Raw genomic sequence first — 25,427 nt, 5'->3', positions numbered from 1 at the left:
GGGGCTCCAGCGGAGCCTACACAGTCGCCGCTGGCCTACCCACCCTTCCCGGGTCCGTCGGCGACTCCGGCCCAGCTGCAGGAATTTGTGTCAGCCATGGCTCGCCTCTTTGGGCCATCGAGCCCCGCCGGTGTGCCTTCAGCCCCGCGGGCCCGACTGGGGTGTTCTAGCCCTTTACTGCCGGCGTCTCCAGCTCCGGCATCTCTGTCGGCTCCAACCCCGGTTCCACAGGACCCCCATGGATCCGGGCCTGGATGCCAGGTTGACGCTGGCTGACCTTGTGACACCTCCACCGACGTCTACCACACCAGCACCACCACTGATGTCGCCAGGCCCACCGGATGACGTCGCCCCGGGTTTCAGCCCCGATGTGGATATGTTGCCGGACAGGCGTCGCTCGATGCCAATTCGACGCCGATGGGGGATTCCTTTCCCAATGTCCATCCTCCTTATTTTCGGCCTGTTTATCAGCCTTCGGAGGAAGGGGAGAAATGGGAGGGGTGTAAGGACCCTCTCACAGCACAATGTGAGTTTGACCCGGACTGGGCAGAGGAGTTGGGGGATGCCTGTGGTCTTGATACCTCTCCTGAGCTTGGCATGTTGTCTCCTCCTACCATGACTACACAGGAGGGTGCAAGTTACGCAGTGGTGTTGCGTAGGGTGGACGAGGCCTTCCACCTCGAGCTCCCTACAGTGGCCGTCAGGGCTAACCTCCTGACAGAAGTGCTTCAGCCGGCAGCTACCTCTTAGGAGCCACTGCTGCCTTTTAATGATGCTCTTTCGGACGTTCTTTTGGGCACCTGGTCCAGGCCCAACACCGGGGCTCCTGTGGATAGGAACTTGGGCAGGACGCCATTGCCCGGCCCCAGGCGACCCCCTTTTCCTTTCCCAACACCCCACCCTTGAAAGCTTGGTTGTCCAAGCATCTGCGTCCCGATCGCATTCCCTACCGCACCACTGGACAAAGAATCCAAGAAACTGGAGCATTTCGTTAACAATATTTTTTCTTCTGCCAGTTCAGAGTTGCGTACTGTGTACACCGTATGCCTCTCGAGACATTATTTCCACTCTGTGTGATACGGTGCGGCCTCAGTGTCTGGAGGAGGCACAGACAGTGCTCTCTCAAGCTATTGCTGAAGGGAGGGATACAGCCAAGTTCACTATTAGTTGTTGTCTTGACACCAACGACTCGCTGGGCAGTGCGATTTCCATGACGGTGCACAGTTTTTTTTTTTTGATGTCCAGAACAGTTTGATGAACATACCCTTTGATGGCTATCTCCTTTTTGGCAACAAAGCAGATAGTGCGTTGGAGCGTGCAGGAGAGTAGGGTCTGCTTTCCTATGGTCACCCCAATTTTTGCTTTTTGCTTCACTGGTTTTCGACTTAATGTGGTTGTGGGCCTGCGTATCAGACCCACAGCCTGCTGTTCTCTCTCTAAATTATAATCCATGTACTATAGGTACATCACCAATTTGGTACTGGACACCTTATCAGCCCCTGTACAGTGTACTATAGGTGCCCAGGGCATAGGTGAATCCAAGGCCTACCAGGGGCTGCAGCATATCTTTTGCCACCCCTGGCTGGCCATTCAAATCAACACAACTGGCTGATCACTCAGCTGGGGCAAGGTCGTGTAATCACCCCTTGCTTAGATATAGTATACCTATGTCTAAACCTATATCTGGACACATATGCACCTATAAGTCACTCCTATGGCAGGTCTTAAAAATCCTGGAGGCAGAGTGCTTGGTTTTATGTGGGATGGTGCTCTAGCATGAGCTGAGCCTGTCTGCAGAGTTCGGAACCATTTCCTTACTGCTGTTCCAGGGTATTGCCATACCATATACTCTTAAGTGCATTATAATCCTCGCGGTTATTGCTAACTTTGGTTTTGCTTTATCAAAACATGTCGTGTAAAGTGTCATACACTTTGGAATACTACCCCCTCGCCAGTTCTGGCGACTGGGGTAGCATTCCACCCTTCTAGAGGGAGAAGACATGTTACTTTACTTAAACGTGGTTAAATCTAACCAGAGCCTCAGCATCACAAAGTGGATGCTGCTGCCCCGACACAAGTTTGGCCTCCTGCTGCTGACCGAAACCTGGCAGGGGAGGCCTGGACAAAGGGTTTCTGTCACAGGGAGGTGCTACACCACCCCAGACAGGAGATAGTGGATTGGAGCAGGGAGGGTTGAAAGAAACTAGACACTGCCTGGGGCACACAAGGTGTCCCATGCAAAATCCAGTCAAACCGGTTCTGGGGCACTCCAGCCCCAGCTCTGGCGCGAAACTGGACAAAGGGAAAGGGGTGTAACCACCCCCTTCCTGGGTCCCACCCATAGGAGGGGCCTAGCAGGTAATCCAGCCCCTTGATTTGGAATAAAGGTAGGAGCTGTGCCAATGCACCTCAGATTATCCTGACTGAAACTTATGAAACGAAACTCTGGACCCTTCGACATCCCACTCGACGTGGAAGACTGAAGAATCTCCCTTGTGGTCAAGGAGTGACCACCCTGTGCAAATAGGCACCATCCAGCGCCCAACGGTTTGCTTTGTTGCAGTTCCCCCCGGAACTCGAGTGACAGAGATCGACAAGACCCAGCTTCCCTGACTTCCAGCAGCCCGATCCACAGTCCCAGCGAATCTGAGACCTGTGGCGGCGACGTGAAGCGTGGAGCCGGCCATCTTGGAAAAACTATGAAGTGCTGACTGTGCAGCTCCCGAGGCTCCCTCGAAGCTGTGCATTGGGTTTTGAGAAGCCCCAGCCCGAGCAGCTTTTGCACCGAAGCTCTCCCCTCCACACTCACCGAATGCTGCGTGGGGCCCTTTTGCATTTTTTTGCTCGACGCGTTGGTCCGGTCACTTGCCCGTTGGCTAGTGGCCCCAATACCAACGATCCTTTGAATTTACACTGCTGGTCTGGTTGCTCCAGACTGGCCCTCGCTCCCCTAAAAAGGAGCAATCTATCTGACCTTGCTGGTCCGAACAAGAAGCAATCTTCCAATCCTGCGTGGGTTGCACTTGCCAAGGCTTGTTACCTCCGATCCGGAAGCCGACACCGCCGACAGCGAGAGCCTTCGTGGGACAGCTTGTAATCCACTCCTGGACGCCCTCGATGCCCCAGAGTCCACGTGGCAGCGGAGACAAGCTTCCTGTCAAGCACCTGATTGCGCCCGACATCGCCTGGTTCCTTCCTGGTTCCTTCCTGGTCACTGGCTAGTGACCCAGACTCTGTCCCCTCTGCTTTCAGGTACTCTACATCTTCGATCCACCCTTGGATCCAACCGGACTCTTCTCTCCTGGCCGCCTGCAGCATCTTCATCTCCAGGCTCCATAGATCTGCACGACGAAACCCGACACACTTTGGCACCTATGCACCCGCTTCCTGTGGGTGAGGTAACGATCTAACACTGGTGCTCCTGTAGTGATTTACACCTCTAGTGTCTAAGTTTAAAGTGTGGTAATTCTATTTCAGTCGGAAGACTCCTAAAACTGTAACTCGATAACTTTTACGCACCATTGACTTTGCATTGGTGCATGCGTGTGCTTTTAGCACTGCACCCGAATCCCGCGGGCTACTCCCGTCCTAACTGCTGTTAGTCCAGTGTAGTCCCAGCGATTCCCAAGGCCCCAGGCCTTACCACTGTACGTAAAGTGATACTTATACCACTTTTTTGGTATATGGTTTGAGTGGCCTCATCCATAAACGTGCAACTTTCATATGTTAAACTGTGCTTTTGTTTAAACGCTTGTGCTTCTATACTCATAAAGAGTACAGGGGATTATTCTAGTAATAAATACATATATTTTTATAATATATGACTTGTGTGGTGTCCTTTCATTTGATATTACAGGATTGCATATGGTAAAACAGCTGGCTTCACACGCCCTCTTGAGTTTAGCCTGAAGGCTGCTTAGTCCATGCTACCTCTAGGATAGCTTGTCTATAAGGTTGACTTACAACCACCACCATAAGGGATTGTTTGGACTGATACAAGGTGCCCCCAGAATTGGAGACATCATGCATCAGGCCAACTTCTCACAGAGCGCTTTAAGGATTCACGGGCTACGGCCAAGTCCTTGGGCCTATCCGCCACGCGCCCTCTTCGGCTTTCTGCTGTTCGCTCCTTTCGTGGCCACGAAGGGGGCGCCCAACACGTTCGTTTCAGAGCCACAGACCTGCGCAGTAACAGTCTCAGTGTGGGTCACTTCACCTCCAACCCAGCAACCACTGCCTCCGAACCTTCCTAGTCCAGTTTTTCAGGCCCATCAAATGCCAGTGGGCGGCAGCATTAGTCCGCATTCGTCAATCGTCAACACCTCCCCCACTGGCGCACCATCACTTCGGACAGGTGGGTTTTACAAATAGTCCGAAGGGGTTACTCCCTCCCCTTCGAAACTACCCCTCCAGCCATGCCACCTCAGTACCACCACATGTCGGGGGATCACTTGGCACTTCTTCAACTGGAAGTCTAGGCCCTCTTGTCCTAGGGGGCCATTGAGCGCATTCCTATGCCAGAAGTAGGACGTGGTTGTTACTCCCACTATTTTCTGGTGCCCAAGAAGGACAAGGGCCTGCGGCCTATCTTGGACCTCAGGGACGTCAATCGCTTCCTCTGTAAGGAGAAGTTCAAGATGTTAACTTTGGCTCAGGTCTTGTCTGCCCTCGACCCTGGAGACTGGATGGTAACGTTGGCCCTGCAGGACGCATATTTCCACATTCCCGTCCTGCCGGCCCACCGGCGTAACCTGCGGTTTACGGTAGGCCATGAGCACTTTGTTTACCGTGCTCCCCTTTGGCCTTACCAGCGCCCCTCGGGTGTTCACGAAAGTGATGGCGGTGGTCGCAGCTAATCTGTGCAGATCGGGTGTTCCAGTCTTCCCCTATTTCGACGACTGGCTGTTGAAGGCGGGCTCGCACCTGATTCTCTCTCAGAAGCTCCTTCTCATCGGAGCGGGTCTGGATACGACGCACTTTCCGGTCTATCCTCCCGAACAGCGAGTCTAGGATACTCCTCCCTCTCCATGACCAGACAAGTCAACGCCGTCTCCTTGTCGTGCTTCAACACCCTGCGCATGCTACGTAAGATCTTCCGGTGGATCCCCACCGAGACCAGGAAGATGGTCACCCAGGCCCTCGTCACCAGCCGCCTGGACTACGGCAACTCCCTCTACGCCGGAACCACCGCCAAACTCCAGAAGAGACTCCAGCGGATCCAGAACGCCTCAGCACGACTCATCCTGGACATCCCCCGTCGCAGCCACATATCCGGACACCTGAGAGACCTGCACTGGCTCCCGGTCAACAAGAGAATCACCTTCCGGTTCGTCACCCACGCACACAAAGCCCTACACAACCAAGGCCAAGGTTACCTCAACAGTCGCCTCAACTTCTACGCTCCCAATCGCCTGCTCCGATCGACCGGCCACGCCCTCGCTGCCGTCCCCCGCATTCGAAGAGCCACCACAGGGGGACGGTCCTTCTCCTACCTCGCCGCCAAGACATGGAACTCCCTCCCGACCCACCTCCGCCTGACCCAGGACCACCTCGCCTTCAGGAAGCAACTCAAAACCTGGCTGTTCGAGCAGTAGCGGACCCCCCTCCCCCAGCGCCTTGAGACCCTCTGGGTGAGTAGTGCGCCATATAAATGCTTTGATTGATTGATTGATTGATATTAAGGCTCTGATTCTGATCTTTTAGCCTCTATCCTGGGTTTCGGTCAGGATGACCCTGAGGCTGCTGGGCCTCATGGCCTCCTGCATCCTGCTGGTCGATCATGCCAGATGGCATATGCGGGCTCTGCAGTGGGACCTGAAGTTCCAGTGGGCGGAGCTTCAAGGGAACCTATCCGATTACGTCCAGATCTCAGAGGGCACTGCACAACAATTGCAGTGGTGGCTCCCTATAACCGGCATTGGGTCAATGGCAGATCCCTCTCCCTTCCCAAACCGGAGCACACAGTGGTCTCCCTCCTGGGATGGGACGGCCACACGAAAGAGGCAGAGACCAGAGGCCTCTGGTATCCGGCAGAGTCCAGGTTCAACCTTCTGGAGCTCCGGGCGATCCGACTTGCACTGAAGGCATTCCTTCCATCTGTCAAGGGAAGAGTAGTGCAGGTGTTCACAGACAACATCACCGCCATGTGGTGCTTCAACAAACAGGCCGGAGTGAGGTTATGGACCCTGTGTCAGGAGGCCCTGTGCCTCTGGACATGGCTGGAACATCAGGGCATTTCCCTGGTGGTTCAACACCTGGCAGGTTCACTTAAAGCCTGGGCATATGAATTCAGCCGCAGGTGCAAGGTCTCAACAGTGGGAAGAGCCTTAGTTAGATCTATTCGCCACCGAAGAGAACGCGCAATGTCAGCAGTTCTGCGCATTGGAATTTCCAAGGCGGCACTCGCTGGGCGACGCTTTTCGTTGCGAGTGGAGTTGCGGTCTGTTGTACACCTTTCCGCCTATACCACTTCTGCCCAGAGTGCTGAAGAAAATCGGGCGCGACCGGGCCCAAGTCATTCTTGTGGCTCCTGACTGGGCTCTAAGAATTTGGTATCCCGAACTACTCAGTATGACCATCGATCTCCCGATCGGACTGCATCTTCGGGAGGATCTTCTGTCGCAGCAGCAGGGGATGGTCCTGTGGCATGATGCACAGCAAAAGCTGTGGATCCCCTTTCTGTCCCTCTTTCAGAAATCCTTCTGTTTCTTTATTTCTTTGGCCCAGCAGGGTTCTGCTCTGGGCACTATCAAAGGCAACCTTTCTGCTATTTCAGCCTTTCTTAGGCTTCCAGATGAGCCCCTCTTTTCCAGTCCTCTGTTGTAAATAGATTCCTCAAAGGCATTACTCATCTTTTCCCTCCTATTCCCTTCGTAATGCCACAGTGGGACTTGGACCTGGTTCTCACATATTTAATGTGTGCTCCCTTTGAGCCTCTTAACAACTGTCCTCTTCGTTTGTTAACTTTGAAGACTGCTTTCCTGGTTGCCACTACCTCTGCTAGGAGAGTGAGTGAGCTTCAGGCTCTTTCTTACAAACTTCCTTTTCGGTCTGTCCATCCGGACAAGGTTGTGCTCAGAACACGTCCATTGCCAAAGGTTGTCACTGCTTTTCACATCTGGCAGATCTTCACTTTGCCCACCTTCTTTCCGCCTCCGCATCCTTCCAGAGAGGAAGAGCTGATCCACTGTCTGGACCCAAAACGTGCGCTCTCATTTTACCTGAATCGCACACAACAGTTCCGGGTGGATGACCAGCTCTTTGTTGGCTATGTAGGCTCCAGAAAAGTTCAGGCCGTACACAAGCGAACTATCTCCCGATAGGTTGTCTTGTGTATTAAAGCCTGTTATTCTCTGGCAAAAAAGGATCCTCCGGTGGGGCTGCGTGCACATTCCACCAGGACGACAGCTGCCACTACGGCATTGGGATGTGGTGTCCCTTTACAAGACATCTGTCAGGCAGCTACGTAGGCCTCGTTGCACACTTTTACTAAGCACTATTGCCTAGACAGCTAAGTCCGGAGAGACCGCTTCTTTGGCCGTTCTATTCTCCGGGACTTCCTTGTGTGATCTTGGTTCGCAGACACACCTCTAGGGTTGGTATTGCTGGTGTATCTATTCTAAAGTAAGGAATCTATCACTGACTTGTTTCTTTCAGGTGAACAACTTGCTTACCTTCGGTAATTATATAGATGTAAGAAACATTAGTTAGTGATAGATTCCTTACCGCCCCACCCATCCTCCTCGTTCTGCAAACTGATTTGTAGGGTTATGGTCATACCTTTCTGGGCCCTAGTTTCAGTGCACCAGTGGTCAGTATCTTGCATGGCTCTGCGTTCCTGGCGCGGAAAGTAGTGTACGGAACTGACGTCTGCGCACGAGTGCAGTGTGTAAGTAGCTGCCACGACTTCATCTCGGTGACCACGACGCCAACGACTGATGTGGAGCCACACGACGCCACCTTCCGACGCGCAGGGGTACTGCTGACGAAAACTTTCCGGATCCAGTCTGATGCCTGGGGGTAATTATAAGGTAAGGAATCTATCACTAACTTTTGTTTCTTACAGATATATTGTTACCGAAGGTAAGTATGTTGTTCATTAGCTAGTAAATCAAGATCAACGCTTCGGGCACAAAAGCTTCTGAAAGTAAAACTTTCAGAAGTTGCATTGACACTTTTCTGGCAGTGGGCAGGACCCAGGACCTTAGTAGACCTAGTACGACAATATATTTAAACAAAATAGATACCTTGGGCAATCGTTTGTGGCTTGAATGATGATAGATGCTTTGGTATTCCCTATCTGGAAAAACAGTCGTGTTTTTCATGTCCGTGTTTTAGTATCTTTTACAATCCTTTGAGGCACCTTTTTGCATTTCCCTAGAGAACATTAGTCTTGTGTAGGAACTTCACTTCTGTCTCTAAATGTGCGTGCAAGCACCTACACTGCAAATACTTTGTTAATAATTGCCAGCTGTGAACCAAAGCTCCCGACGGTTTCTTTAGTGTCTCAATTTGTTTAGCAAGTGCTTTAAATGCTATTGCAAGTGTGCAGTTCAGAACAGTCAAGTAATGTAATTCCCATACATTTTCTAAAGATACTAAGGATATATTACTATAAACTACTATAGTTCAATGGAATATTACAACCTCAGCCACTCTGGCATCAAGCTTTATATTTAATGTTTTTGTTAACAAGCCAAAAAAGAAGTTTGTACGGCTAAAATGTCTTGAACAAATGAAAACGTGTCAAATGTTTTAAGTTAATGTTTCCCAATGTGCACAAGTTGGGGAGTGCTTCCCAGTTAATGGGTTTAGATGGTGTTTATTCTCAGCTGGGAGCGTTTTAGGAGCAAGGTTAAAATCAAATTCAGGCAAACTAAGAAACAGATGCAAAGGATTAACTGAGTGTACACACCACCGTGGTGTGGTGACCGAGTACACGTCACCAAGCAATATCACCCCTTCTGGCACCTTCCTTGTGGCAACAGAACATAAATTGTTTATGCATTGCAGATGTGGTTCAAAACAAGGTGGTTTTCAGTTAAGTGTGTGCATGAGGGATCCTGTCTCTTTCTGGGCTTTGCCGATGATGAGCAACAGGGGCATGCTGAAGAACGTCACCTCAATTTCCTTTTCTGTAGGGTCCCTCACTTTGTGCAGGTGCTTGCTGCTGCTTTCTATGTGCCTTGCTAGGCCCCACATGTACTGTAACATTAAGTCCTGTTTTCCTTTCTGACCAGCTGTTGGAGGAGAATGAGGACACTCCATAGGAGGTCCTTACGTACTTTTTCTTTATCCCTGGGTTTGACGATCTACCGTCTAGATGATCCTCAGGGGCATTCTATCTAGGGAAGGACCATGCCCAACAGCTATAACCCTGGCAAGGTGAGGAACATTTCTCTCACTCTTCAAAACCTAGCTTTCTTTAAAAAAAAAAAGTTCCTGAAAAGTTCAGCAGGCTACCCGACTCTGACCAGCCACAGTCCTCCTTTCTATGTCCTTGCAAATCATCTTCTATTGCCTCCTTGAAGGTGTGACCTCAGGTACTTAGTACGCTGGGAGCTGGCCTGCAAGTAAATGGCTAAGGGTCCCCTAGTGCTGTTCTCCAGAGGTACCAAAGTGAATTTCTCTTTCTCTGGTCCCAGGGCAGAACCCAAACCTCTCACAGCCTCTTCCAATTATTCCCATTGCAATTTAGGGCAGGAGACCCAGACCTTACTGCCTCCACAGTGCCAGGTAGGCAACAACACCACCATCAAAGGGTGTAGATAAGGCATTCCCTGCATGCCCCGTGGCAACTAAGTATGGATTGTAGGCGATTAAGAAAATGGAGGGGCGCTACATTTCTCTCTTCCTTTTGGATTGAAATATTGACTGCTCAAAAATGAAATTAAAGTGTTTTCTAAGCTGGAGTAAATTTGGTTAGGTTTAGAAATGTCTTGTGTTCAGCTCACTGTTGACTTCTTGAGAAGGGAGGGTAGAGAAAGTAAAATGCTTTTATAACTGTAGGTTTAAGAAACCCTCCCAAGGCATTTCTGCAATACACCTCATAGATTACTTTGCTCCATAAATAAAAACAGACAAGAATGGACCTGTTTTTGCGTCCCATATGTCGAGCCCCCTAATTCGACAATATTTGGACCAATTAGGGGGCCAGAACTGTTCCTCCCCTATCCCATCCCATGATTGGCAATGCAGGAACCTCCATTGCTTGGTGGAATATATTGCACTACACAGAGAGGTAGGTGGGTGTTTCAGACACCCTCATATTCTTCTCTTTTTGCCTTTAGGCGAAATTGTATGCTTACTAGTCTCTAGGTAGGAATTTAGTGGGTTGCCAGCTACTTCAGAGTGCATTGGGATTTGGTGTCACGTGTGCTTGTGGTTAGTGGCTGGTCTTTCAGTGGGTGATGGATATGGAGTACGAGCACAGTCTGCATGAATATATAGCTCAGGATGCAGGATTCACCTTTGCCTTACCCGCGAATGATATTCAGTTGTCCTGCAGGTACGGATGACAGGCCTATTCACGGAAGGACTTGGGGGATCTTTTGCAGAATGTGTGGTGCTGGAGCGGACTGTTGGAGTCTTTCAGGGTTAGATGAGAACACGCGTTATATCCAGATCTCGGAACAGAACAATTATCCTAAGCGAAGGTGCAGCTTGGAAGAAGTATATTTAGTCCTCACCTTAAAGACCTTGTTTTGACAGCATATTTCAATGTTATTATCGGCAAATCGTGAACAGGACAAATAGCAACTAAGCAGTTAAGTGGTACAAAAAAAGAAAAGTCGCTTCAATAATCTGATAATGTATTTTCGTTTTTAATTCACTAACAACTCAGTTATATCTTGTAAGGCGTGTTAATCATTAGCAATTTGTGTAACTAAAGCCTTGTAATTGAGTTAATAAAGAGGTTGTCGATCAGATATCTAGAAGAACAGTTTTCCAGCTCCGACATGTTTAAAGGTCGGAATTGTAAGCAGCTCGATAAGACTCCTGCTGTTGAGATGGAAGGACCAGGAAGCAATCCTGGTAAAGGGCACTCCGGTGCCACACATATGCACAGATATTAAATTTCTCCAGTATTAGGGGTGTCTTTCATAGATTCACATGCTTGAATATTCCCCGTCGTCGAAGTGGGAGTCCCACGGTATATAAAAAATAGCAATAATGCTAATATAACATAAATGATAATATCATATAATAATAAAATAGAGATAATACACTGTAAAAACCTCTACAATGGTAACTTCCATAGGAAGACAGTATAAGAGAAAAAACTCATTTGTAACATATCAGTGTCATTATGTTGGTCCAAACTGCAGCCAATCAGGCTCACGCACCCTCTAGAACCTTCTCCTCAGAAGCTCAAGCCCTCAGATTTTCTACCGCACGTCGTGTGAAGGGAGTCTCCCTGAGCTCTGCTCAGTTTTCTTCAAAGTTTGTCTCTTCAACTTATTTTTCCAAGAATGTCAAGTAAGAAGTCCTTGTTTAGAGCTTGCTCTTCATGTGGGAAACTACGTTTGTTTGAGAAGGACCCCCACCAAAAGTGTATTTACTGCCTGTACCCTGACCACAAGGTGGATGAATGTAAAATCTGTAGAGCTCTTCCTTCTAAGACTCTCAGAGACAGGGAAGGTCGCCTTCTTATATGGTTGAAGCGCCTCCAAGATAAAGAAGATGTTCTGTCAGACGCAGTAAGTCTTCAGTCAGGCTGTTCCACTGTTCCTTCCAAGCGTGGGAGTGTTCAAGACTTGCCTTCGCCTTTTCTTCAGAAAAAGAAAAAGCTGGCCTTGCCCGTGGCACAATCTTCACATTCTATGCCTTCAGTGTCAACGCCCACGAGACCTGGCTCTCAGGCGTCTTGCCCAGGCTCTATCAGTATTCTGACAGTCCTGACACCCAGGTCGTCGACGGGCTCGTCGACGACCGTTCCGTCCACAAGATTGGCTTTGCTGTCTTCGTCGACGACCTCTGTGACGACGACGTCTGCTTCCTCGTCGTCGACGACGGTGATGTCGACATCCTCGACGTCGACGAGAACTACGATCCCGTCGACGATCCCTATTGTCTCGTCGGCGACGAAGAAAACCTCTTCGACGTCGAAGAATTCATCGTCGACGAAGGTCCCGTCGACGTCAGCCTCTCCGTCGACCACCTCGTCGACGTCGGCATCGTCGGCGAAGAAGGCAACGATGGTTCCGACGACGAGAGCCCCGTCGACGTCGAGTGCTCCGTCGACCAGCTCCATGACGACGGCGTCGTCGTCGAAAAAGGCGACGCCGGTTCCGTCGACGAAGGTACCGTCGACGAAGGTACCGTCGACGACGATACCGTCGACGAAAGTATCGTCGACGAAGATACCGTCGACGAAGACACCGTCGACGAGGCTTCCGTCTCCTCAGATTCCAGCAAAGACGGCTCCGTCGACGCACGTTCCGTCGACGACGATACCGTCGACGACGAATCCCTCAGTGGGCCCTATCTCGTCGACGATGGCGATTTCTTCAGCGGCATGTTCAGGATCCTCGTCAGGATCGGGTTCTTTTGCCACCATGCCTCTGGTACCACTGCCTTCCTTGACCTCTGGCAGGGATTCTTCTATGCAGCTGCCGCCTCCTGATCTCCAATTACCCTCGCCTTTGATGGCAACTGATCACGAGACTGGATCTATGGGGGAAGATGATGACGATGAAGCTCACAGTCCATCAGAATTGATTATAAAATGTCAAGACTCCAGTTCTGACCAGGAGGACGTGGAGGAAGTGGTCCAACCGGATGACCAAATTGTCCAGTTGCCTATGGCATCTTTTCCAGTTTCTTTGTTTTCAAACCTCCAGCATATGCTGGATGACTACAACAGAAGGTTTCCGCCTACCCCTCAGGGTACTCCAAGCCACGCTCCGGCGGAGGACTCCGGCCCTGCCACCCATCCACAGTCTTTGGAGCAGCCTGTTTTGACAGAGCTTCCCCGCCCTCACCCCCCTCTTCTTCCGCAACCTGGTGCGCACGGGGTGGATGAGTCGGACAGTGAAGAAGGGGAATTACACCAGGATACTGACGATGATCAGGATCCAGATATGGCGGATTACGACGACTATCGGATACAGACACCTTCTCCGCAACAGCCAGAGGCGGGTGATGCGCCTACCATTGATACAGCAAGCTTCCATGTGCTAATGAATAAAGCGGCAGACCGCTTTAAATTGCCGAGAGAACAACGGCAAGAAGATTGCTTTCTCTACGATTTCAAAAACAAACCATACAAACAAATTCACACCATACCAATCATAGAATTTGTATGGAAAGAAGGGATAAGAATTATGCATTCTCCTAACTCCTTGCCGGCACAAGTCCCTCGCCTGGAAAAGAAGTACAAGGCTCCTGCGGGTTCACCTGCTTGTTTGCTGTCGCATCCCAAACCGGACTCGGTTGTCACACAGGCGGCACAGCGACGATCCCGTAATCCGGCGACTCCTCTCACTACTCCACCTGATAGAGAGGGTCGACGTTTGGACGCCATTGGGAAGAAATTTTCCACCATGTCTTCTACATCGGTACGCGCTGCAAATGCGTTGGCCATTCTAGGTCGCTTCGACAGGCAAATGTGGTCGGACATTTCCGCATTCGTTTCTCTAATTCCAGAAGCGTCCAGAGCGGAAGCCCAGCAAGTTCTCCAGGATGGCATGAGGGCGTCAGAGGAAATGATTGACTGCGCGATTGATGTGGCAAGTACGGGATTTCGCATCCTCGCCAGTGCTGCGGCTCTCCGCCGCCAGGGCTGGCTTAAATCCACTTCTTTCCGGCAAGAAGTCCAGTCGAAGATACTCGACATGCCCTATGACGGTGAATCTCTTTTTGGCGCTCACATTGACGAGGCGCTTGAGTCAATTAAAAAGGACACCGATACAGCAAAATCGCTAGTCTCCTTACAATTTAAGAAGCAGCCCTTTCGTGGCGCCCGTGGAAGAGGTTCATCTTCCACGAATTTTCGAGGAGGACACACTCAGTACCGTCAATTCAACCAAGGCAATCAACGTTACTCCTCTCAACAGTCTACTCGCCAAAATCAGTCACGACCCTATAAAGGAAAACCTACTTATAGGGGTGCCAACAACAAACGCCAGTGACTCTCATGTCACGCAAGGAGTTGGAGGGAGAATCTCGCAGTTTTATTCCCAATGGTCTCTGATAACATCGGACCAATGGGTATTGGACATTGTTCGCAAGGGTCATGCCTTGGAGTTCACAGAGATTCCTCCTCATTCTCCGCCATCAGGCCCGCCACCTCCCCATTTTCTAGAATTGCAACATCAAGTTCGTCTTCTCATTCTAAAAGGTGCAGTCGAAGTGGTTCCTATATCACAACAAGGGACAGGTTTCTACTCACGTTTTTTCCTCATTGCCAAGAAGACGGGAGAGTGGCGGCCTATACTGGATTTGAGGGCGCTCAATTTCTTTCTGAAACAGCAGTCTTTCCGCATGCTCACATTGTCAGAAGTCTTGCGGCTTCTCTGCAGCGGAGATTTCCTGTCCACGATAGATCTGCAAGACGCCTATTTTCATGTGCCGATTCTGCAACAACATCGCCAATTTCTGAGGTTCAAGGTGGGCACTGTCCATTACCAATTCAAGGTGCTGCCTTTCGGCCTGCGTTCGGCACCTCGTGTTTTCACGAAGGTCCTGGCCCCAGTCATGGCTTATCTACGTCTTCAAGGAGTGCAGATTTTTCCTTATCTGGACGATTGCCTTCTGAAATCTCCGTCTCCTCATCAGCTGGCTCACGACACAAGTCTCTGCCTGCGGACTTTCGAGTCACTGGGGTTGACCATCAACGTGGACAAGTCACACTTAACACCATCACCAAGAAGGAACTTCCTGGGTGCCATTCTCGACACGGAATTATCAAAAGCCTTCGTTTCCCAAGAACGACAAGCGAAAATAGTACGTCTGGTCACCCTCATCCGTTCAAAACAGTCAGTTTCTGTGCGCATGTTGAAGTCCTTTCTGGGGATGGCGTCGTCCTGCATCGCTCTGCTTCCGAACTGCAGGCTCCGCACTCGCCCTATTCAGGAGGAACTAGACCTGCAATGGCGCCAAGTATCAGGATCCTTCAACGATCTAGTGAGAGTCTCGTCTCGCATGAAAGACAGTCTCCTTTGGTGGAGAGAACCATCCAACCTACACGAAGGAGTTTCCTTTCTGGCCCTTCCTCCGGATCTGACGCTGACCACAGATGCATCCATGGAGGGTTGGGGAGCTCATCTCCTAGACCTTTCAATCAAAGGGAAGTGGACACCGTCACAACGAACATGGCATATCAACAGATTGGAGCTGCTGGCGATCTTCCTTGCTCTCAGATCTTTTCTGCCAGTAGTGCAAGGAGAGTCCGTGCTGGTTCAAACGGACAACACAACCAGCATGCACTACATGAACAAACAGGGCGGCACAAGATCTCAGCCCTTGTCTCGGCTAGCTCAGAAGATCTGGAACTGGGCTCTTCATCATCGAATCTCCCTGACGGCGGTCCATCTGCCGGGGGTTTCAAACATCCTAGCGGATTCGTTGAGCAGGTCCACATCGTCTACCCACGAGTGGGAGCTTCATCAACAAACTCTGGACATGGTGTTCCGCCGTTGGGGTCGTCCCCTGATGGACCTTTTTGCCACTCCACTAAATCGGAAGTGCCCCACCTTTGCGAGCTGGCATCCTCATCCGGGGTCCAGCGGCAACGCCCTTCTCATGGACTGGAGCGGCCTGTTCGCCTATGCGTTTCCTCCCATACCATTGGTGCCGAGGACGTTGTGGAAGATGCGCAGGCAACCCTGCCACTTGATACTGATCGCACCTCGTTGGCCCAGACAGGCTTGGTTCTCAGAACTTCTTCTGTTGTCCCAATGCACGCCCATTCGTCTGCATCCACGTCCAGATCTTCTGTCCATGGACGAGGGCCAAGTCTGCCATCCAGACCCGACCACTCTTCAGTTATGGGCATGGAACCTGAATTCCTCGAATTCGCGAATTTAGAGATGCCCCAGGAATGCAGAGAGATTCTGGCTTCTGCTAGAGCTTCCTCAACGGTTCAAACGTACAAACTAAAGTGGAAACGGTTTTGCCATTGGTGCGCAGAAGCAAATGTCCACCCACTCACTTCTGCCCCAGAACAGCTGTTGCCCTTCTTTCTAAGCCTTGCTCAGTCTGGCCTCTCTCATGCCACCTTGAGGGTCTTTCTGGCAGCTATTTCACGTTTCAGGCATGATGGCTCAACCTCTCTCTGCTCATCCAGAATTATCAGACAATTCTTTAAAGGTCTCTTCAGGAAGTTTCCTCCTATCAGACGCCCGCCTCCGGCATGGCAGCTCAACGTGGTATTGTCACAGCTCATGAAGCCTCCTTTTGAGCCAATCCACAGAGCAGACAACAAGTTTCTTACCTGGAAGGTCGTTTTGCTTTTGGCCCTAACGTCTTCTCGCCGTGTCAGCGATCTTCATGCTTTCACAATCAAGCCTCCTTATTTGCAATTCAAGCCAGATGGGGTGTCTCTTCGGACCAATCCCTCTTTTTTGCCAAAAGTGCCTACAGATTTCCATCTGAACGAACCTGTCTTCTTGAAGACTTTCTTTCCGAATCCACAGTCTCCGGCAGAACAACGCCTTCATTCCTTAGACATCAGCCGTTGTCTAAAGTTTTACATTTCAAGAACTGCCCCCTTCCGCAAATCAGATCAGCTTTTTGTAGCATATGGAAGAATGCGAAGGGGACATTCAGTGACAAAACAGACACTTGCAAGATGGCTCTCAGCAGCCATATCCTACTGTCACCAACAAGCTGGCAAGCCTTTACAGGGTCCTGTGAAGGCACATTCGACGAGAGCGATGGCGTCCTCCACCGCCTTGTTTGCCGGAGTGCCTCTGCACCAGATTTGCCGGGCGGCAACGTGGTCGAATAGGCACACCTTTACCAGACATTACTGTTTGGATTCCATCAACGAGGCGGATACCGCAGTGGGGCAAGCAGTGCTTCGCCATCTCTTTAAATAAGGTGAGCCTCTGTTCCCTCCTCCTTTCTCTTCTGTGATTGCTATATGCTTTTAAGCTATGTGTTTACTTCTTGTGAAGATGCTTGCAATCCCAGTGCTAAGGAGTTACTGCTATCTATTCTATTCAAGCATGTGAATCTATGAAAGACACCCCTAATACTGGAGAAGAACTATTGTTACTTACCTGTAAACAGGTGGTTCTCCAGTATTGGTGTCTTTCATAGATTCACATGCGACCCACCCTTCCTCCCCTCAGAGGCTCTCTTCTCCTCATACGCTATTGTTACTAGTGCTACGAAAATCTGAGGGCTTGAGCTTCTGAGGAGAAGGTTCTAGAGGGTGCGTGAGCCTGATTGGCTGCAGTTTGGACCAACATAATGACACTGATATGTTACAAATGAGTTTTTTCTCTTATACTGTCTTCCTATGGAAGTTACCATTGTAGAGGTTTTTACAGTGTATTATCTCTATTTTATTATTATATGATATTATCATTTATGTTATATTAGCATTATTGCTATTTTTTATATACCGTGGGACTCCCACTTCGACGACGGGGAATATTCAAGCATGTGAATCTATGAAAGACACCAATACTGGAGAACCACCTGTTTACAGGTAAGTAACAATAGTTCATACAGCTGATTACTAGCCGGCTCTGGAGGTGTTTGTTGAATGTGCCATTTTAGGCTGCTTAGAGGTGATCTTATTTGAAAGCCTGCCACCGTTCACCTCTTTGTTGCAACTCCTTTGCATTACAGAGCTACAGGCAGCCTGCTGCTTTCATTGTCACGCAGCACCCATTGCCAAACACCGTCAAGGACTATTGGAGATTAGTGTACGACTACGGCTGCACGACACTGGTGATGCTAAATGAGGTCGATTTGGCTCAGGTATGTCATGTCCTTATGCTCATCGTCTGTTCATTTTTAATGGTGGTTTTCGAACCGGCACCACCCCTCACCATCTTAACGTGCTTCTTTATTTCAGGGCTGCCCACAGTATTGGCCGGAAGAAGGGATGCTGAGATACGGCCCCATTCAAGTGGAATTACTGTCTTCTTCAATGGACTGTGATGTGGTGAACAGGATTTTCAGGATATGCAATCTGAACCGAGTAAGTTGGACTGCAAGGTATAGGTGCCTGGACTAATTTAAAATCAGTTGCTTCCACTAACATCTGCACCTTGTTAAAAGTTCGAGTGAACTGGGATCTAAAAGTGGCACTTTCAAAGTGCACTGGCAATTCAAAAACTATTACTTCTCAAATGGAAGTTGTACCTTTAACATTTAAACTTTGTGGAATTCCTCTTATATTTATTAAGCACACATTCACTGCAGCATCTTGACGACGGTAGCAAAAAGTAAATGTAGGGCAGAATACAAGGGAAAACAAATCACAGCCAAGAAAAATTAATAATCTACCTAGCAAAGCAGGCAAATAACAAAAGGGCTACAGAATGGCATTGCTGGCTCTCTCTTATAAAAACACATTTCTCATTCATCGTATGTTTAGGGGCAAGAAAGAGTCCAGTAAGTGGACACTAAGTCTGTGAAGAATGAGGGTCCTGTCTCTAAGCCTTGTGTACCAAGCAGGCTGATTTAAGGGTGACTCCCTTACTCACCGTCAGTCATCCCGGTCTATCTCTGACCGGCGATACATGGTCGAATGTCTCCAGTCCCGTCACCACTGACAGGCAGATTTTGTAGTTAGTGCAACTTCCCCCCAGGGAGCAGATGGGTAATGTTAAGAATAATCTGTGTGGGAGAGAAAGCATGCAGCGGCGATTTGCCCATATTTCTCTTCCAAAAGGTAAGGTTGAATCTTGTTCAGTGATTTAAGAATACAAAAGTCTGTATTTTCCCCTTTCTGAATATGTAAATCAAGTACTGGTGAATGGTTGCATGTCGGGCAAATACGCAGAAAACATCCTGTTAAAACGTGACACTTTCATGCAATGGTGTCCTCCTACCTGCGTTTGCCCACCTTGGGTGATAAGTGAAGTTAAAGACTTATTCACATGTGTAGTGACACAATCATCTTAACTGCTGAAACTGAAGTCACTTTATAGAAATATAGGGCAAAGAAAGGATATCAATCATGGACATTAGAAATGGGGTTTCTGGTTGACTAGAGTGTGCACCCAAGCCAGGCAGAACCCAGTGCTCTAGTCAGGGCAAGTAAATTACACATCAGTGTCAAGTCAAGAATAACTTTATTCGGTTCAAAATGGACCATAAAAGTATAACATACATACAGAATGAATAAAGTTTACTTGTTGAATTGATACAATAATATATCACTTGACTCAAATACTCAACAGTATATAAAAGAAATGTAAAATTCAAGTTTCTAAAAGAAAAGCACCCATTTCATTTATATTTCATACCGTTTCCTTATTAAAAGTGCAATTCTAATCAAATGTAATACTGCAGTACAAATAACTTCAGTGGACAAGGAGCGTTGGAGATTAACCCCTTCCACGCTCATGACGAGCTCAGCTTGTCATGTAACACGGTATTTACAAATCTTTAGCGGACAGCGGTAAAACGCTTAGCGCGGATGGGGTTAAAACCCTCCTGGTAATTACTGGAGCGAGTTTCTCTTAAAAGTGGATTAAGGAACCGTGCCCTTGGCTCTTTGTAAAGCTTACAGAATAGAGTAAGGTGCTTTGATGTGATGAACTATCGCAAGGGTAAGGAGTAAGGTTATTGCACCATCCAGCCTGTTTGTGAAAGGCCCTGCAATGTGCAAAGCCGAAGCCTAGTCAATAGAAATCTGAACTGTGCGTTCGTGGTAAAGGGCAAGTAAAATTGTTGTTGTAAAAGGGGCCGATCTAGCTGAGGATGCAGCCATGATTGCCGCCGGCGATTATCAAGCTCAACAAAATATGCATTTTTTATGATCAGTTTCATATTTGTATCGATGCTGGCAGGATTATCATAATAATGCCCTAGGCCTATTTCATTACATTTTCCTTTCAGATATCGAAGCCATGAGATAGCCCCAGCATTATCCAGCGTCATACAATCCTTGATAATTTCCCTTGTGAGCTTTACGTCTCCTGACAGCCAGACTTTAGCCCAGAGAGTCAGTGGGACAATATTAATCTGATCCACAATATAATCCATCCCTACCTCAGAGTGACAGAATGCTGTAGAGGCGCTTTTTGGGATCATCAACAATCTTTTTAAAAACTTGTTTTCTAGTGTTTGCAGTGGTGTACTTTTGTGATCGCCCCCATACTCCTGCCCCGTAAGTAGCAATGGACAAGCATTTTGATTTATATAAAGTAATCAATTCTGCTACTGGCTTGTGGTCTAACTTACATGCGAAGTGAAAAAGGCCTAGCACAGCTAGTGTTCAGCACCCTAGATGTAATAAGAGGGTCCCAGTTCAGTTTATTATTAAAAACATTACTCAGGTAAATAAAATTGGAGACCTTATCACTTGTCTTGCCCTTTACAATAAATTTCCTAGATTTAGTATGACTTGGGCCACAAACCATGATGTAGGATTTAGTCAAATGTATTTTTAGGTCAAAAGCTAACATAAAATCAGTAAAAGCATTCAGGGACTTCTGTAGGCTATTTGCAGTTAAGGCCATTAAAACCATGTGGTCCGCATATGACAACAACGGGACCGGTTTGCCTCCAATTTTCAGGAAGTCTAATTCCTGATCTATTAGGGCTGATTCTAGGCCGTTTGTGTACACGAGAAAGAGAAAGAGGGCCTGTATGCACCCTGGCCGAACTCCCTCTGTAGGAATAATGTGTCCTGTCCTCTCTCCCCCGGGCCTAATCGTACGGCTACCGTAGTGGACGTGTGCAACCTATGCAGGAGGGTGATGAGAGGTTCCTCGAAACCCATTTCCCCCATCATGGCCCACAATTTTCCCCTGTTGACCTTGTCGAAAGTGCTGGACAAGTCCATGAAGGCAAGGTGGATTGATCCCTTCCTTGTCTTCATGTACTTGCCCATAATTAGGGCCAAGTTGAGGCACTGTTCATTTGTCCCCATGCCTCTTCTAAAACCATATTTAGTTTGGGACATTAGCCCAGTGGAATCTGCCCAAGTCTCAAGTCGCGCTAAAATGACCCTCCCAGCACCTTGACCTTAGCGACAATTAAAGAAATAGGCCTATAACAGGCCGGGTCTTCTGTGTTTCCCTTTTTGTACACAGATACCACTATGGCCTCTTTCCGTGATGCTGGGATAGGGCCAGTTATTGCCGCTCTAAAGACATTTGTCAGGAGGGGGGCCCAAAGTTGGGTATTGCTTTTAAATAAATCAAGGAGTACCCCTTCAGGCCCTGCTGCTTTAAGGTGTATTCCTTTCATTAGGGACTCCTCAACCTCTATCACTGACAGGGAAGAGCTCAAGTGGTGTGCAGTAACTGGAGCTAATAAGACGTCTTGACTTATTTTCTGGCTAGTGATACCATCCGGATAAAAAATTATTTGTATAGTGCAATTCCCACACTTTCCCTGGTATTAATGAGTCCATTCCCCTTGAGTCCTGTGAGAATAATGGGCGGTGTATAACCTCCTAGAGATTTTGAGAGCGCTTGCTCTCTCTAGGTCTGCCCAGGCCAGCTTTCTCAGTTCTTGCTTCTTCTGAGCAACTAAGCTCTTGTAAGCCTGCCTAGCACTCTTGATTAAGGTTTTGTCTCGAGGGCTTGTGTGTAGTGCCTTCTTTAAGTTCTTTTGGGCCCTTGTACACTCGGCATCAAACTTTTTAGTCCCCTTAGTAATGACCCCTCATTACTATTGGAGTCGTCCGGTTTCTGGACACGTCCCTTCAAATTCCCAGTAATCTCTATATGACCATTTCCGGGGGGAATTATGATCTAAGCATTTCAAGATGGAGCTTAAGTTCGCTTTGACAATGCTCTCCTCAAATTGGGGGGATTTATCTTATTCCATTTCTTTCTCACCCCTTGATTTGTGGTATACTGCAGGAGGTGACCATCAACTTCCTCCTCCTGGGCAGTTACGTGTAGGGAGGCAGTGAGGGGTTTGTGATCGCTGGCATTGTTGGGCTCCACTTCAAAATTGTCCATCAGGAAGGAAGATTTTCTGGATATTAACATGAAGTCAATAACACTTTCCCTGCCTCTGCCCATATAGGTAGGATATTGGTTTGCTGTGTTACTTACCAAGGTGTCAACAAAAAGCAAATCATTCACAATAATATCATTTAAAGTGTCTCCCTTTGGAGTGTGTATAAAATGAATCCGTGGTTGACCCTCAGTGTCCATTAACCCACATACTCTTTCTGAGCTATGCCGGCATAAGGAGCAATTGAAATCCCTCACCCAATAGATACACACGGGGGCTGCCACTTCCCCGCGATATTATCAATTTCCTCCTTAAGATTTACAATGATGTCACATCTATTTGAATCAAAAACATTGTAGTACCAATTAATTAAAAGGGTCTTGACCTGAAACAAAAATCAGAGCCAGTTGATACCAAGGTGAATCTATAACAGACTTTGCTTTGATAGACCCGTATTTGAGGGAGATCAATGTCGCCAGTCCTCCATTCGCTCTCCCCGCTGGTGAGGCGATTGCATTAACATTAAGGGAACAGTTGGCATCTAATTCAATATTCTCCCTGGACCATGTTTCCTGGGTACAGATAATGTCAAAAGCGTTTACATACTTTCACCACATTTCGTCCTCTAATTTCGAGCTGATGCCTGCGATGTTCCAGGAGAGAGTTCTAAACATATGGGTTTTGTGCGGCCTTTTACCTGGACCCTCCATGTGAGTAACAGATGCAGAGTCCAGGCCAGACTCCCCATTCCTAAATTATGTGAGATAGAGGGGCTATATGAATCGTCCCCAGTCTCCAACTCCTCTTTGCTAATAAAAGTGTCAGGTGGTTTATGTATGTGATGATCCAAGTAATTTGTCCCCAGCCCGTTCCCTTCTGTTCTGCCCACTAGATGATGGGTTTCACTGGTTACCCCTCCTGTCATTAACATCTTGCTTGAGCTATGTGGGTCCAAGGGTAGTCAATCAATTCCTGTTAAACCAGACAATGCTTCAAAGCGGTTGGAATGGAACCATATGCGGGGCTGAGGGAGGGGGTTTCTATTCTGAAGACGTGGGTGAGGCATAGTGCCCCCTTGATGGTGAGGATAAAAGAAGCCCAATGGGCAGGCCTGTATCTGCTCCAAAGGGGCGTCTCTAAGTTGACATAGGGCAAAGTCTACCCACCTCTCATCGTTGAAATTCAGGATCACACATTCACCTTCTCTATCTTTTTGTGTTTTCTCCAACCAGCTCACCCGCCTTGCCATTTTAATGTGCTTGCACCAGTTTACCTAGGGCTGTATTTTACTGGTGCACCAATAAGCAGATTTGTTAATGAGACTGACCACTTTCCCGGTGACCTGGTGGAGCATGTGGAACCCCTGTCAGGACCAACGTATAGGGGGTACACTCCGGGGGAAGGTTTAATATATTATTGTCCTGCCTGGGTGGCTCGATGCCCATATTGAGCCTTTTCTTGTTCCCTAGGCTCCCTCTACGATACTTTTCAGAGCTCGGGGTTAGGTTCCCTTTGTTCTCTGTTGACCCTGCTCTCTTGACCACATGCCTGAGTTAGCAGCACTATTTCAAGATCTATGCAGTTATCCCTGTCCTGATGAGGATCTGATATATTGGCCTCTACACCTATGGCTGTAGGTCCATCTAATGCTGTCCTCCCCACTCTTGGAAGTACCAAGGGTAACATTTTCTCCCCTCTCTATTGAGCCTTTACCCAGAGAGTATCCTTCATTGAAACCACTTTGCTTCGCCATGCTCCCCGGTGTCAACAACAATTGGCCAAGCTGCTCCTCTATGCGGGCCAGCCGGGATAAGATAGGCTCCAGAAAGTCTGACACTATTTTACCAAATCGACCTGATATCATGTCCACATCAGACAAAGTCTTTGTATTTACAGGCCCTCCTCCCCCTCGTGGTCTTCCCACAAAAGTAGGGGGATTTTGCTTTGTTCTCTTGATCCTTGGCAAATGAGCCAAAGTCCGTTGATCAGTCCCAGTTGGGTCAATGCGCTTCCTTTTTCCCCAACCACATTTTGGGCCCCCGTAATTGTTGGTGTTACAACGCCCATGCATTTTGGCTCTCTGCCCGGGGGTCCCTGGCTCAGAATAATGACAGTGGGTGAAAGTGCAATTGGGGGGTTCTTCTTGGGGAATTGGGGGGGGGGGGGGTTTACAGGTGTTATTAGATTAGGGTCCTCTACAGTTATCAGAGGGACAGACTGGGCAGAGCGCATGTTCATGGCTATAAGCAGTGGTAGTGGTCCCAATGAAAGCCTTTGTTTGGCCAATTAAATTTCTTTGAGAGCCCCCACAGCCTTCTGTAGGAAGTAGTCTAATGTGGCGTCTGTACATTTAGGTGCAGGCATAGGTTTCTTTCTCCCCATCTCAATGAAAAACGTGAGTTCTCAATGTGCAATATGCAAATTTCGAGGAGGGTAAGGGTTATTTCCCTGTCATTCCAACCCCTCTCCTTAATTGAGCTTTTGACTGATGTCGCCGATAATGTATCCAAGAGATGTGGTCCAGCCTTGGCCTGGGCACGCCCGTGTGCTACCCGCGCTGAGTTTTTAAAGCGCCTCCGGGACGAGAAGAGTGTCAGCACCTCCTGGCGCGTGTTGCAGCTTTGATATTCGAGTCCCCACTGGTGCTGGATGCTGTGTTGCGGTGATAACTTGTGCTCACCCTCTGGTAGCTTGGCACAGATCAGGCAGGCTTATCATTAAAGGCAATGTTTAAAGCATTTGTGGAACACGCCAACACTGTAACACAATGAATATACCGCAGAAAGAGGCTCCACTCAGGTTTATATAAAAATATACTTTCTATAATATATATATATCTATATATATCTATATATATATATATATATATATATATATATATATCACAAGACCAAAATGACATGAGTTACATGAGTAATGCAATTAATGCAGGATTAAAATGTTCCAGTAGGTGCAGAAAATAACCATTGCTTAGTTATTACTTTACATGTAGGTAAATTATAGGCTCTTTCCCCAGTGTAGGAACAGTCAATTATATCGCATCAAAAGCATTGGCAGAGGAACACCTGGTCATTTCTGGGCTCTCATCCACAGAAGACCCAAACAGTAGGAATACAGTGTATACATTTCCAGCTATGCACATCAACATATATCACTTGTTAACCTGTAGCCAACTAGTTAAAAATGATAACATCCCTCTGTATACTGTTTAAGGTAAGCAAATATGCTGTTTAAGATATGCAGATACACAAGATACAGTGCTTTGGTAGCAAACATCCAAAGGGCTTTCCTGAATGCTGCAAGTTGCAGTTGGCAGTACCATATCT

General features: G+C 48.2%; 1 protein-coding gene across 14 annotated transcripts in view; it reads left to right on the top strand.

The window, feature by feature from the left end:
- Window positions 1-25,427, top strand: part of PTPRK (protein tyrosine phosphatase receptor type K) — a 1,613,435-nt gene that overhangs the window by 1,533,791 nt on the left and 54,217 nt on the right. For all 14 annotated transcript variants that reach the window (XM_078648913.1, XM_078648910.1, XM_078648911.1 and 11 more), the window contains 2 exons: window positions 17,803-17,934; window positions 18,032-18,157. In XM_078648913.1, coding sequence (XP_078505039.1) covers window positions 17,803-17,934; window positions 18,032-18,157 — 258 coding nt within the window. The remainder of the gene's footprint in view (window positions 1-17,802; window positions 17,935-18,031; window positions 18,158-25,427) is intronic.

Source organism: Lissotriton helveticus, chromosome 6, assembly GCF_964261635.1.
Source record: "Lissotriton helveticus chromosome 6, aLisHel1.1, whole genome shotgun sequence".
NCBI classification, from domain to species: domain Eukaryota; kingdom Metazoa; phylum Chordata; class Amphibia; order Caudata; family Salamandridae; genus Lissotriton; species Lissotriton helveticus.
The sequence above is the reverse complement of the archived record's forward strand: the minus strand, read 5'-3'. Positions and strand labels throughout refer to the sequence as shown.